The sequence below is a fragment of the Oncorhynchus kisutch genome, linkage group LG17 (genome assembly GCF_002021735.2).
Source record: "Oncorhynchus kisutch isolate 150728-3 linkage group LG17, Okis_V2, whole genome shotgun sequence".
NCBI lineage: Eukaryota > Metazoa > Chordata > Actinopteri > Salmoniformes > Salmonidae > Oncorhynchus > Oncorhynchus kisutch.
This window is the reverse complement of record NC_034190.2, coordinates 54,466,585-54,479,859: the sequence shown is the minus strand read 5'-3', so window position 1 is coordinate 54,479,859 and position 13,275 is coordinate 54,466,585. Positions and strand designations below refer to the sequence as shown.

Sequence of the window (13,275 nt, the reverse complement as noted above, 5' to 3'; positions counted from 1 at the left end):
ATGGACCCAAAATATCGATATTTTGTTCCCCGAGCCACTTAGTTATCACTTTTGCCTTATGGCAAGGTGCTCCGTCATGCTGGAAAAGGCATTGTTCGTCACCAAACTGTTCCTGGATGGTTGGGAGAAGTTACTCTTGGAGGATGTGTTGGTACCATTCTTTATTCATGGCTGTGTTCTTAGGCAAATTGTGAGTGAGCACACTTCCTTTGGCTGAGAAGCAACCACATACATGAATGGTCTCAGGATGCTTTACTGTTGGCATGACACAGGACTGATGGTAGCGCTCACCTCGTCTTCTCCAAACAAGCTTTTTTCCGGATGCCCCAAACAATCGGAAAGGGGATTCGTTAGAGAAAATGACTTTCCTGAGCAAGCTCTCTACTGGTGGTGCCCCGATCGCGGGGAAGGAGACGGTCCTGGCGCTTGCTGGACTTTCTTGGGTGCCCTGAAGCCTTCTTCACAACAATTGAACCGCTCTCCTTGAAGTTCTTGATGATGCGATAAATGGTCGATTTAGGTGCAATCTTCCTGGCAGCAATATCCTTGCCTGTCAAGCCCTTTTTGTGCAAAGCAATGATGACGGCACGCGTTTCCTTGCAGGTAACCATGGTTGACAGAAGAACAATGATTCCAAGCACCACCCTCCTTTTGAAGATTCCAGTCTGTTATTCGAACTCAATCAGCTTGACAGAGTGATCTCCAGCCTTGTCCTCGTCAACACTCACAGCTGTGTTAGCAAGAGAATCACTGACATGATGTCAGCTGGTCCTTTTGTGACAGGGCTGAAATGCAGTGGAAATGTTTTTTTGTTTTTTGGGGGGGGGGGGGGGGAATTCAGTTAATTTGCATGGCAAAGAGAGACTTTGCAATTAATTGCAATTCATCTGATCACTCTTCATGACATTGTGGAGTATATGCAAATTGCCATCATACAAACTGAGGCAGCAGACTTTGTGAAAATGTATATTTGTGTCATTCTAAAAACCTTTGGTCACGACTGTACGTGTACCGACTGACTGTCATAATTTGGGCACGTCCTAACTTTTCACTTCATCAATGCATGACTAAGTGAGAATTTGACATAAGTGGAAGTTAGAGTTCGTCCCAAAGTGAATAGGAACACCTTTCAAGTGACAGTTACAGTATGACAGTTAGGAAAAATATCATGCAATTATTGAGTGTTACAGGTTTACAAGAAAACAACCGTACAGGAATGACAACTGACACCTACTGTGTGAGGAAGGAAATGGTTAACGTGGAATGTTATGTATTGATTATAACATGATTAATAACCGAATCTAATAACAAGGAATATTATTATGTACTCTGGAGAAAATCAGAGAAACACTTGAACCCAAGCAGCAGAAACTTCATGCAAAAGTGGTCAAATAAGGACTAGTTTTGCAGACCCAATTTTCCTTGTGGCTGTAAAAGCATTGTAGCATGGTGTGTGTGTGTGTGTATATACAGTGTATCACTCAGTGATGTGTAACATGTGTTGCCATAAAATGAATTCTATGAAATTATGTTGCAGTCCCCGACCATCGGCTCAGGGGAATTATAAGCCTGAGGAAAAATGTTACGCAATATCCCCAATGTACTGTATGTCATTCAGTCACGTGACACATGGAACACGTGACGCGTGTGTGCTGCACTGACCGTGGTGCATGAAGCCATTGTTGCACAGTCCAACCCCCAACGTCACCGCATCCTCACGTGTGGAACAGTCACCCTGGGAAACAGAATGGAGGTACAAATCAAGCTTAGACTTGTTGTTTTCACCTCTTAAACACCGTGGGGAGCACGGCTGGGGCCGCCACTCCAGTGTGTGTGTGTGTGTGTGTGTGTGTTGCGTGTGCTCCTGTGTGTGTACACTGTACCTGTGACAGAAGCCAGTCCACCAGTTTGCTGGCAGGCACCACAGACTTGAAGGTTTTTAAATGGTGGTCTCTGTCCCTGCAAGGGAGAATGAGACGGAGGGAATAAGGATATGGTTTCAAAGCTAAATGCATCAAAAACATATTCAAGCAAGCAGGTGCACACAAAATACATTTCCCAGAACCTTAAAAGATGTTATTAAATGACATGAAGAAAATAACATTATGCCTTTAACGTGTAAAATAACTTTATTAACTAAAATAGGAATAACTTGCACCACCACCATTTTCTATTCAGAGGCATCAAAAAGAATACATAATATAAACAGTTATGATTTCCACATCAAAACATATACAATTATCAGGTTTGGAAATCTAGTTCACCCTGAGGTGGTGGTTGGGTTTTAGTAGAAGTCCCTAAGCAAACTGACTTCATGTAACAGCACATTGTCTTCACTCATTTTCCTCACATTTTAAAATGCTGTGAGCCATTTGGATAGCAACATAACTAAATATTCACGAGTCAAGACATCCAGACAGAGCACAAATCAAACCATTTCCAACATGTAGAAAAGGATCTGAGCGATCATGGAGTACAGGCCTAGATAGGCTATGTCAGAAAAACAAGAAACATCTTCAAAAATAAGTTTGCTTAGTTTTCCTTCGACAAGCAATTAAACAAGGCATATTCTGTATTACTTGTCGCTGTTAACAATGTTATGGCAATGATAGAAATAAATCAAATCTGTCACATATAAAACCAAAATACCCTTTAAAATGAAAGCTTAAGATGTGTGCAGTAGCCTAATTTTTTTTCAAGAAATTAGTATGAATCTTGAAATTCAGATCCACATGTCAGATTACATGCAAGCCAGCTATCATCATGTGCTTTTTGTCTTTCATATGTTGTCATTAAATTTCTCTCATTTGTCCCTTTCTTTTCTCATTAGGATAGTACACTGTACAAAACATTAGGAACGCCTGCTCTGTCCTCGACAGACTGACCAGGTGACAGCTATGACCCCTTCTTGATTTCACTTGTTAAATCCACTATAATCAGTGTAGATGAAGGGGAGGAGACAGGATAAAAAAATCTTTTTTAAGCATTGAGACAATTGAGGCATGGATTGTGTATATGTGCCATTCAGAGGGTGAATGGACAAGACAACAGATCTTAAGTGTCTTTGAACGGTATGGTTGTAGGTGCCAGGCGCACCGGTTTGAGTGTGTCAAGAACTGCAACGCTGCTGGGTGTTTTTCATGCTCAACAGTTTCCCGTGTGTATCAAGAAGGGTCCACCACCCAAAGGACATCCAGCACACTTGACACAACGGAGGGAAGCACTGGAGTCAACATGACACCTTGTAGGGTCTATGCCCTGACAAATTGAGGCAGTGCTGAGGGTAAAAGAGGGTGCGACTCAATATTAGGAAGGTGTTCCAAAATGTTTTGTTCAAGACGGAGAGATTAAGAGTTGCAGGGCGCACAGAGGGAAGTTCGGGTGCTGGGGGTATTGCAGCACCCACTGATAAATTGAAATAACTTTGCCCAAAATTACATTACTCCCGTCTGAACAGACATGAATAAAACTATTCAAAATACTACACCAGGGAGCATCATTTAGCGGTGGATAAAATTGGATCACAAGTACTTACAGTCGGGAAGATCACAATTTGGGCAGCACGCGCGCCAAATGTAGAACGGCTTATTGCGTTGTGGCAATAGAAGGATTTTGGAACCTCTAACCCTGGCACTTTTACTGTTAAACTCAAAGCGTACACTATCAATGGCTGCCAGTCCTGACTTGAATGAGTTTGCTTTTTCAGTTCTGCCCACAAATTTTCAAAAGGCTTGAGGTCAGGGCTTTGATGGCCACTCCAATAACTTCAATGTGTTGTCCTTAAGCCATTTTGCCACAACTTTGGAAGAATGCTTGGGGTCATTGTTAATTTGGAAGACACATTTCTCGACCAAGCTTTAACTTCCTGACTCATGTCTTGAGATGTTGCTTCAATATATCGTCATCATTTCCCTCCTCATGATGCCATCTACTTTGTGAAGTGCACCAGTCCCTCCTGCAGCAAAGCACCCCCACAACATGATGCTGCCATCCCCGTGCTTCGCATTTGGTATGGTGTTCTTCGGCTTGCAAGCCTCCCCATTTATCCTCCAATATGACCAAACAGTTCTATTTTTGTTTCATCAGACCAGAGGACATTTCTCCAAAAAGTACCATCTTTGTCCCCATGTGCAGTTGCAAACCATAGTCTGGCTATTTTATGGCAGCTTTGGAGCTGTGGCTTCGACTTTGCTGAGCGGCCTTTCAGGCTATGTCGATATAGGACTCGTTATACTGTGGATATAGATACTTTTGTACCGGTTTCCTCCAGCACCTTCACAAGGTCCTTTGCTGTTGTTCTGGGATTGATTTGATTCTGTCTCTAGGAGACAGAATGCGTCTCCTTCCTGAGCGGTATGATGGCTGCGTGGTCCCATGTTGTTTATACTTGTGTACTATTGTTTGTAAAGATTAACATGGTACCTTCAGGCAATTAGAAATTGCTCCCAAGGATGAACCAGACTTGTGGAGGTCTACAATTATTTTTCTGAGGTCTTGGCTGATTTCTTTCGATTTTCCCATGATGTCAAGCAAAGAGACACTGAGTTTGAAGGTAGGCCTTAAAATACATCCACAAGTACACCTCCAATTGACTCAAATTATGTCAATTAGCCTATCAGAAGATTCTAAAGCCATGACATCATTTTCTGGAATTTTCCAAGCTGTTTAAAGGCACTGTCAACTTAGTGTATGTAAACGTCTGACCCACTGGAATTGTGATACAGTGAAATAGTCTGTCTGTTAACAATTGTTGGAAAAATTACTTGTGTCCTGCACAAAGTAGATGTCCTATCCGACTTGCCAAAACTATAGTTTGTTAACAAGACATGTGTGGAGTGGTTGAAACACTTAGGTTGGAGTCATTAAAACTCGTTTACATCATCTTACGACTTCAACAGTACCTTCCAAAATCTCCTGTGTGTTTCTATGGGCAGGTAACTTTTTCTAACACAGAACATGAGCATTAGCAGTAGCTTTTGAGCATCTGTTCAATCTAGCCTAGAAGCAGCTACGGTTACAATGTCGGCACAATGATATTATGATACAGTGAATTATAAGTGAAATCATTTGTCTGTAAACAATTGTTGGAAAAATGTATTGTATCATGCACAGAGTAGATTTCCTAACCGACCTGCCAAAACTATAGTTTGTTGAGAAGAAATTTGTGGAGTTGTTGAAAAAACGAGTTTTAATGACTCCAACCTAAGTGTATGTAAACCTCTGACTTCAACTGTAGTAGTACACTTATCATAGTTGGGATTTAGTCCAGAGAAACCTGAAAATTTATCCAGTTCCCCAATAAGGCCCTTCAAGTTGGAAGATTTAGGACTCAAATGAAAACTTGAATGATCGGTGTTCATTGATACTTTTCTATGGACTCCATACATTCTTTGGCCCTTAAAATCTTATATCATTAGATGTTTATAGTTATCAGTTCAATGGCCATAATAAATATGGCAACCTTGTTTTACGCCTCGACAATTCAAAGTTCAGAGAACTTACGTTTATTTATTTTACATGACTTTCACCCATTTTATGAGAGATAATCCAAAATTGAAAAAAATCCAGGCACTTAAAGATTCTAGACGTACTGAAGGCTTTCTCTGAGAAGTGACCTTTATTTTAACATTGGATTGTTTTGCACGAGTTTTGCCCATCTTGTTGAGAGAATCTCCAAAGTTGGAAAAATCGGGGCACGATTCTAGACATACCGTATCAAAGGAATCTCAAAATCTGCTATAAAAATCATTCCTGGTTTTCTTTTATTCTCAATAGTTTTCAATTATTTGTAGTAGTTGTCTAATGTCTCCAGTATATCTTCCCTTTAAGAATCGCGTCTGATTGCTTTGAATGATGTCCGGTATTGTCCAATGCATACAGCACCTGTTGTGTTGTTGACACACAAGTGTTGTGTGAAAGCTCAGGTCAGTGGGTGTACTACCAGTGACATTTATTTTGAGTTGCTGTGAACTTCTAGGGAATGGCTGCCTGAATTGCATAGGAGATGGTAAAAGCTGATCCCTAGACTGATTTAGGATCAGGTATTTTTTCATCCCCCTAAAAGGATAAGATTAGGATTTGGGGTAGAGAAATAAAGATGGATTTTTGTCACATAAATCTATAGTTAGTGGTAACTCCTACCATCTAAACTAGGCTCTTCTTGTAGAGGAAGCAGATAAGCGAATCAGGAAGCTCTGAAAATAAATTGGATGGTTGGGTCACGTGAACGGCGGAACGTTTGGAGAACATTATCATTGTGTTTGCCTGTGAATCTCAATGTGGTGAATTATGTACAGGGTGTATCTCTACTGCCCTACTGTATGAATGATGGCATACTGACCCAAATGGGATATTAAATGAGAGTGAGGTGCTTTGTCACTCACAGGTACTATAATGATCATACAGCTGCATGGTCCTGTTCAGTCGGTCACACCGTTGCACAATGTTTTGCAATGGAAGACAAAAATCTGTGTCCTTAACTAAAACCTTGTTAACGACAGCCATTCACAACTGGCAGGCTGGTAATCACAAAACTACATTGCAAATACCAAACGCGTCCAACAGTGTTACATAATGTGAGAGTGGCAGGCCGACATATTTTTATCAGCGTGATTTTTTCCAAACCCCTGATGTTTTGTCTGAAATGACAGGACACCCTAGCAACAACAATCAGTGCCCCAGAGCAAAAGGGAAAGGCGTTGGCACTGTGTGTGTCTTGATTTGCTTGACGTCCTTTCTCCAATTTCAGTGCTACTGGTGAAGGTGACTTGTGGGGTAAAATTAAGATTGATGGAGTGCTGTGTTTGTCAAGGGAGGTGGGACGGGAGAGTAAATGAGTGCGTGGGTTGGGTGTGCGTGCTTATTATGTACTTCAACAAAAAATCATGTTAAATAAATTTGTCTGACTCAGCAAGGCCGACGTTCAGGTTTGCTTACACGCGACAGCCGCCCTCTCAGAACTGTCTACGAAACTTCAAACGGGCAACTCCAAGCTGAAGGCTGACACATTAACCCACAGCAGCGGAGCAGAACGAGATGCGGACGGTTGCCAGATTAGGCGCGGGGAGGGAAAGGTGTGAATGGCAGCAGCACTCATGTTTGTTCAGTCATTCATAGATGGCGGTGTGGGCTGAATATGAATCCTGTATGAATATGCATACGGATGCACCTGGACAGAGGGGGAGGAGGAGGAGGAGAAAGGGGGAGGAGGAGGGATACCTACTTGACAACAGGGGTGAACAGGCTGTGCAGGCGACAGTAGAGCCTCACACCCTACGGGAAGAAGAGAGAGAACGAGATTTGATTCACTGTATCCTCAACGGGAAAGCCTCAAACTCAGGGGCAATTCCACAATAAAGAAAAACCCCAGAATGAGTAGGTGTGTCGAAAACTTTGGACTGGTACTGTAAGTCTAATGTTTTCTTAGGCTCCCATTGACATCAATGCATGACTATGTGACCATTTTTACTTAAGAGACAGTTAGGATTAACCCAGAGATTGCAAAAGCAGAAGCAGTTCTGTAGTATGTCGGCTAGAGACATCTGCCGGAAGTTGACTTCTTAAAAAGAGGCCATCTGCAATCAGTACATACATTTTTGGACTTTTAAATGAATGATAGCCATTGATTCTTGAATAATATAACTTCTGAATGCCTAATAAACTTAGTTCAACTGTCTTATCATAACCCAACATATAAGTGTTTCACACCATTGTTTGTAAATAATGCAATAGTAAACAAACACTGTTTAGCTTCAAAACATGGTTTTGGATAAAACTACCATTTTGATCTCAAGTGCATCCATAGCTTGATCTATAGATTTGAGAATGGTTACATTTCTCTAGCCCCATCCCTTAGCTGTTTACCAGTTTAAGTGGCGGGGTGACAGCTTTGTTGTTTTTCTAATTGCAGATTGCCCGTTCGAAGTGATAGTTCACACCAAACAAATGTGAGTCAGTCAGATGTTCAGACATCAAAAGTATCACTAAACTCTGATCTCTTGCCCTCCTCAAGTCCTACATCCCAGAACGACTTTGCAGATTTCTCTACATCTATGGCTATCGCTGCTAAGTGCACTATTGCTGTTTTTCCATGATATTTCAACAGGCTTGGAGTCTATTTAAATTTAAAATTAGATAATTGAGGATTCCACATTTTTCTCATAAGATTTGAAGTAGAATTGAAGTGGAATTGACCCAAACCCTCATATATACTTTCTGAAGGCACTGTATTCACACCCCTGGACTTTTTCCACATTTTGTTGTGTTACAGGCTGAATTTAAAGTGGATTAAATTGAGATGTTTTTGTCGCTGGCCTACACACAATACCCCAGAATGTCAAAGTGGAAATACGTTAAGACATTTCATTCCAAATGAAAAGCTGAAATGTGCTTAACAAGTCACATAAGTTGCATGGACTCACTCTGTGTGTAATAATAGTGTTTAACATGATTTTTGAATGACTACCTCATCTCTGTACCCCACACAAAATCTGTAAGGTCCCTCAGTCGAGCAGTGAATTTCAATTCAACCACAAAGACCAGGGAGGTTTTCCAATGCATTGTAAAGAAGGGCACCTATTGGTAGATGGGTAAAAAAAAACAAAGAAAAAAAAAAAAACACTGAATATCCCTTTAAGCCTGGAGAAGTTCATTACAGTTGGGATGGTGTATCAATACATCCAGTCACTACAAAGATATAGGCGTCCTTCCTAAATCAGTTGCTGGAGACGAAGAAAACGGCTCAGGGATTTCACCATGAGGCCAATGGTGACTAAAACAGTTGCTCAAAGTTTAATGGCCTTGATAGGAGAAAACTGAGGATAGATCAATAACATTGAAGTTACTGGACAATATTAACCTAATTGACAAGAGTGAAAAGAAGGCACTTATATTCCAAAACATGCATCCTGTTTGAAACAAGGCACTAAAGAAATACTGCAACAATAAAAATGTGGCAAAGCAATTAACTTTATGTCCTGAATACAAAGTGTTAGGTTTGGGGCAAATCCAATACAACAGACTGCCCATATTTTCAAACATAGTAGTGGCTGCACCATGTTATGGATATGCTTGTAATCGTTAAGGACTGGTGAGTTTTTCAAGATAAAAAAGAAACAGAATGGACCTAAGCACAGGCAAAATCCTAGAGGAAAACCTGGTTCAATCTACTTTCCACCAGACACTGGGAGATTAATTTACCTTTCAGTAGGACAATAACCTAAAAACACGAGGCCAAATATACACTGGAGTTGCTTACCAAGAAGACGGTGAATGTTGATGAGTGTCCGAGTTACAGTTTTGACTTAAATCTACTTGAAATTGTATAGCAAGACCTGAAAATGGTTGTCTCGCAAAGATCAACAACCAATTTGAAAGCGCTTTAATTTAATTTAGAAAAGATTAACGGGCAAAAGACTCACAGCTGTAATCACTCAGGGCTGTGAATACTTATTTATGTCCATTTGATATTTATGCATTTCATTTTCAATACATTTGCAAAAATGTCAAAAATCATGTTGTTTTCACTGTCATTATGGGATATTGTGTGTAGATTGGGGACACAAAATATTTTTGTGCAACAAGATCATGTGGAATAAGTCAAGGAGTACGAATACTTTCGAAGGCACTGTAGATAGATACAGTACCTTTGACATAATGTCCTCCATCTCGCTCCTGGCCTTATAGGTGCCGTCGTCGTAGCGGAAACGGTACAACACCTGCTCATTCTTGAACTGGTGCTTGTCGGACACTGAAATGTCAAGAAAGAAATAAGGAAGAAAGTGAGATGTCAACAACTGATTGGTGTAATAGTTAAACATTCATCACTATCACACTTAACTTAACCAGTAGGGTTGGTGTTGAGTATAGATAAACACTTACAGAACATCCACTGAGCCAGTGCAAGGGGAGACCCGTTGAGTCCAAAGGGGAAAACACAGGGGGAAATCGGTGTGCGGTTTTGAGATGCTGAGACTCGACACACACAGAGCTACCAATGACCAAAGCATGTATCTCTCGCTCTCCTGCCTTCTTTCCCCGCAACCCTCTGCTGTCACGCTGAATCTCAGTCACCATTACCTGTCCCCCATCGCCTCCCCCCTTAAGGTCAGTGCTTAATGGGTGACAGCCCTGTCCCCCAGAGGCCAAAGCCATCACCGTCAGTGGCCTCCGCAATCCAACAACCCCCCTAATCCAGTCAGTGTTGTCTGTGGGCCTACTGAGCCACCGTAGGCGGTGTCAGAAATATGCAGGGGTCGCTCAGTTTCGGAGTGAGACGGCTTTCAAAATTCAAGTCTGTTATTGCCTTAGACGCAGTGATTCTCTGTCAGCGCCATTCATACATTATTTATCTGCGTATACGTGTCTATTATTTTCTGTTTTCAATGCATAAATTGGGTGATTCTCACGGAATCTTGGTTTCAAAGATTTCAAACATGAAATCTTTAAAAAGACTTGCATCAACAAGTCTTTTTATGGCTGATCTCTCATTGCCGCAACACCTTCCGAAATCTACAACCTAATATTTTTGATATCGCATTGAAACCTGACATATTTTCATAATGATGTGGCAAACCTGAAAGAATATAACCTATAGATTCTGCACATGCATTTCAAAGCAAATCACAATTTTTCCCATTCATTAGATGATCATTAAATGAACACCTGTTGCGCTAATGATACACAGGTTTCGGAAAGGAGGTTGATGATTTCGGTAATGACAGTAAGTATATTATGACTGAGGTATGGATAAAAACTTAACATTTAATGTTGAAAATAAATGAGATAACATTGGCACAATCATGGATTCAAATTCAATCAATTTCATTTCGAAGTGCTTCAAAAAGTAGATGACATACGTAGGCTAAAAACAGAGGACAAAAACAACACGTACAAAAAACAGAACAGAGCTGAACACAGTTTCAGCTGCTCAAAAGAGAGTTTTGGCTTCTGGTATGCTGGTACCACAGGACACAATTCTATCAGCCAGGTTTTTCAGGGCGCCACCCGCTCCATCAGGAGCACCCTTTCCATGGGACGCCTCCGTGAAATTCCAGGTTACAAGCTTAAATCCTCGCACGAACGGCACTGTTGAGGCTCGGTAAAAGTTGGTTCTATTCCAATATTGAGATGTGGGCCCATCTGAAGATGAAATGGATGATCTTGGCATTTGGATGCTCCTCAGTACTGGGTCAATGTGGCTGTGGCGGTGTGCTGAAGACAGGCTGACAGCGATGGAAAGGACTCCACGCTGCCCCCACCGAGATAAATAACTCCCGTATGGAGGGTCCCCTGCTGGTTTCCACCTCCAAAGGGAGTTTCTTTTATTTCCCTGGTGTATTTACAAACGTAGTTCTCACTGTAGTCTGTGTGAACCATTACGTCATTCTGGGTCAGGGTCTCGATCAACTCAGTCTTTTCAAACTGGTGCTTGATGTTACAAATTTGTCTGGAGAAGTTTGAGAGGTGGTCCTGTTTGAGGCCCACCAGCTTTTCAATGGAGGTATGCCTCTTCTCAAGAAACCCATTCCTTACTTCTTTCTCTTCAGTGGACCCATCTCTGCATTAGTGACCCACTCCTCCCATACGATGATGTTTCCTTTCGTTGAACGATCCAGTGTTGTGTGAAATGTCTTATGCTTGAATTTTCTGTATGTCCTGTAAACGTCACCGTCACGACACACACTGGCCTGTACAGTGTCCCTTGGAGATGATGTTTCTATGACCCCCAAGCTGGTGTAGCTTCTTTCTCTTCAAGCCAAAGTTTACATATATATGTTTTGAAGCACATGTTTCTCTGTCTGTGACTCTTCGCTGACCAATCCTGTTATTGGGTAATGTTCTCCGATGACCTCTCTTTGTAGTTTTCTAGACCAATCTGCCTTCCATGTTGACAATTACCTGCTTCCTCTTGGCCATCATCTCTAGTCTTTTCAGTCTTTTCTTCAAGGTTGACCAGCTCTTTGGTCCTCCCCAAAAGCTTCTCTTCTAAATATTGCAACTTTGACCTTGATTTTGATAGAAGAAAGAAGAAACTGGTCCTCTTTTTGGGTAATTCCTTTGGGGTAGATGTCTTCATTGGTCCTGGTGTCTGTCGAGATGTCTCTCTTCTTTTAGGAGTTGAGTTGATGGCAGGGACATTTACCCGCTGAGGTGAGAATGGCTGTTCTCCTGGGGAGGCTGTGCCTTCTTGAAGATTTTGAATAACTTCATTTGCTTCTTGAACATGTTGAAGTGTATCTTTTTCCTGGCTTGATGGTGTCATGTCCAATACAGCTTTTAGCTGTTTCTCCTGTAATTCCTTTGAGTTTTCCCACCACTGTTTTGTCTTCTTTTCATGTTACTTCTTTGTCAGATCTCGAGTTCTCTTGATTTTACAATTTTGCTTTAGTTTTTTTTACACCTGGAAATGGAAAGGAAGCATGACATGAAATGAGCATGTCTCAAAACATGGGAAAAAATCTTACTGTTATGATCTAATCTTACTGTTATGGACACGTCATCCTATAGTAGAGACTGAATGACTGATTGTGTAAGTGTGTGCGCGCGCGTGTGTGTAGACTTCCTAACACTGTTGGGTATTGACTTCCTATAGACACTGTATGAGGCAATATTGACTAATATATATATATATATATATTACTCTTGCTGTAACCTCTCCAACCCCTGACCTCTCTCCTTCCTTCTGTACTCTTCCAGCAGTTCTGGGTTGGTGTAAACCTTTTCTCTGAATTTTGTCAGGTTTCGCTAAAGCTTTCTTTTTGTCACTTGCTGACTGTCTGCAATTAAAACAGGACATAAAGCAGAATATCAACAGTTAATAAATCATATTTAAATTAAATAGTTCGAGAAAGAGAAAGAGAGAGAGAGAGAGAGAGAGAGGGAAAGAGAGAGAGAGAGAGAGAGAGACAGAGAGAGAGGGAAAGAGAGAGACAGAGAGAGAGGGAAAGAGAGAGAGACAGAGAGAGAGGGAAAGAGAGAGAGACAGAGAGAGAGGGAAAGAGAGAGAGAGAGAGAGACAGGGAAAGAGAGAGAGAGAGAGAGACAGGGAAAGAGAGAGAGACAGAGACAGAAAGAGAGAGAGAGAAAGAGAGAGAGAGAAAGAGAGAAAGAGAGACAGAGAGACAGAGAGACAGAGAGACAGAGAGACAGAGAGACAGAGAGACAGAGAGACAGAGAGACAGAGAGACAGAGAGACAGAGAGACAGAGAGACAGAGAGATAGAGAGATAGAGAGATAGAGAGATAGAGAGATTTAAAAAAGTCTGTATGATTAAAT

The 13,275-nt window shown here is 41.4% G+C and overlaps 1 protein-coding gene across 2 annotated transcripts in view; it reads right to left on the bottom strand.

Annotated features, from left to right (window-relative positions):
- LOC109907914 (phosphatidylinositol 3,4,5-trisphosphate-dependent Rac exchanger 1 protein) overlaps nucleotides 1–13,275 on the bottom strand; it is a 107,227-nt gene that overhangs the window by 38,103 nt on the left and 55,849 nt on the right. For both annotated transcript variants that reach the window (XM_020506210.2, XM_031794099.1), the window contains 4 exons: nucleotides 9,645–9,748; nucleotides 7,223–7,272; nucleotides 1,884–1,959; nucleotides 1,663–1,735 (listed from right to left, as the gene is read on the bottom strand). In XM_020506210.2, coding sequence (XP_020361799.1) covers nucleotides 1,663–1,735; nucleotides 1,884–1,959; nucleotides 7,223–7,272; nucleotides 9,645–9,748 — 303 coding nt within the window. The remainder of the gene's footprint in view (nucleotides 1–1,662; nucleotides 1,736–1,883; nucleotides 1,960–7,222; nucleotides 7,273–9,644; nucleotides 9,749–13,275) is intronic.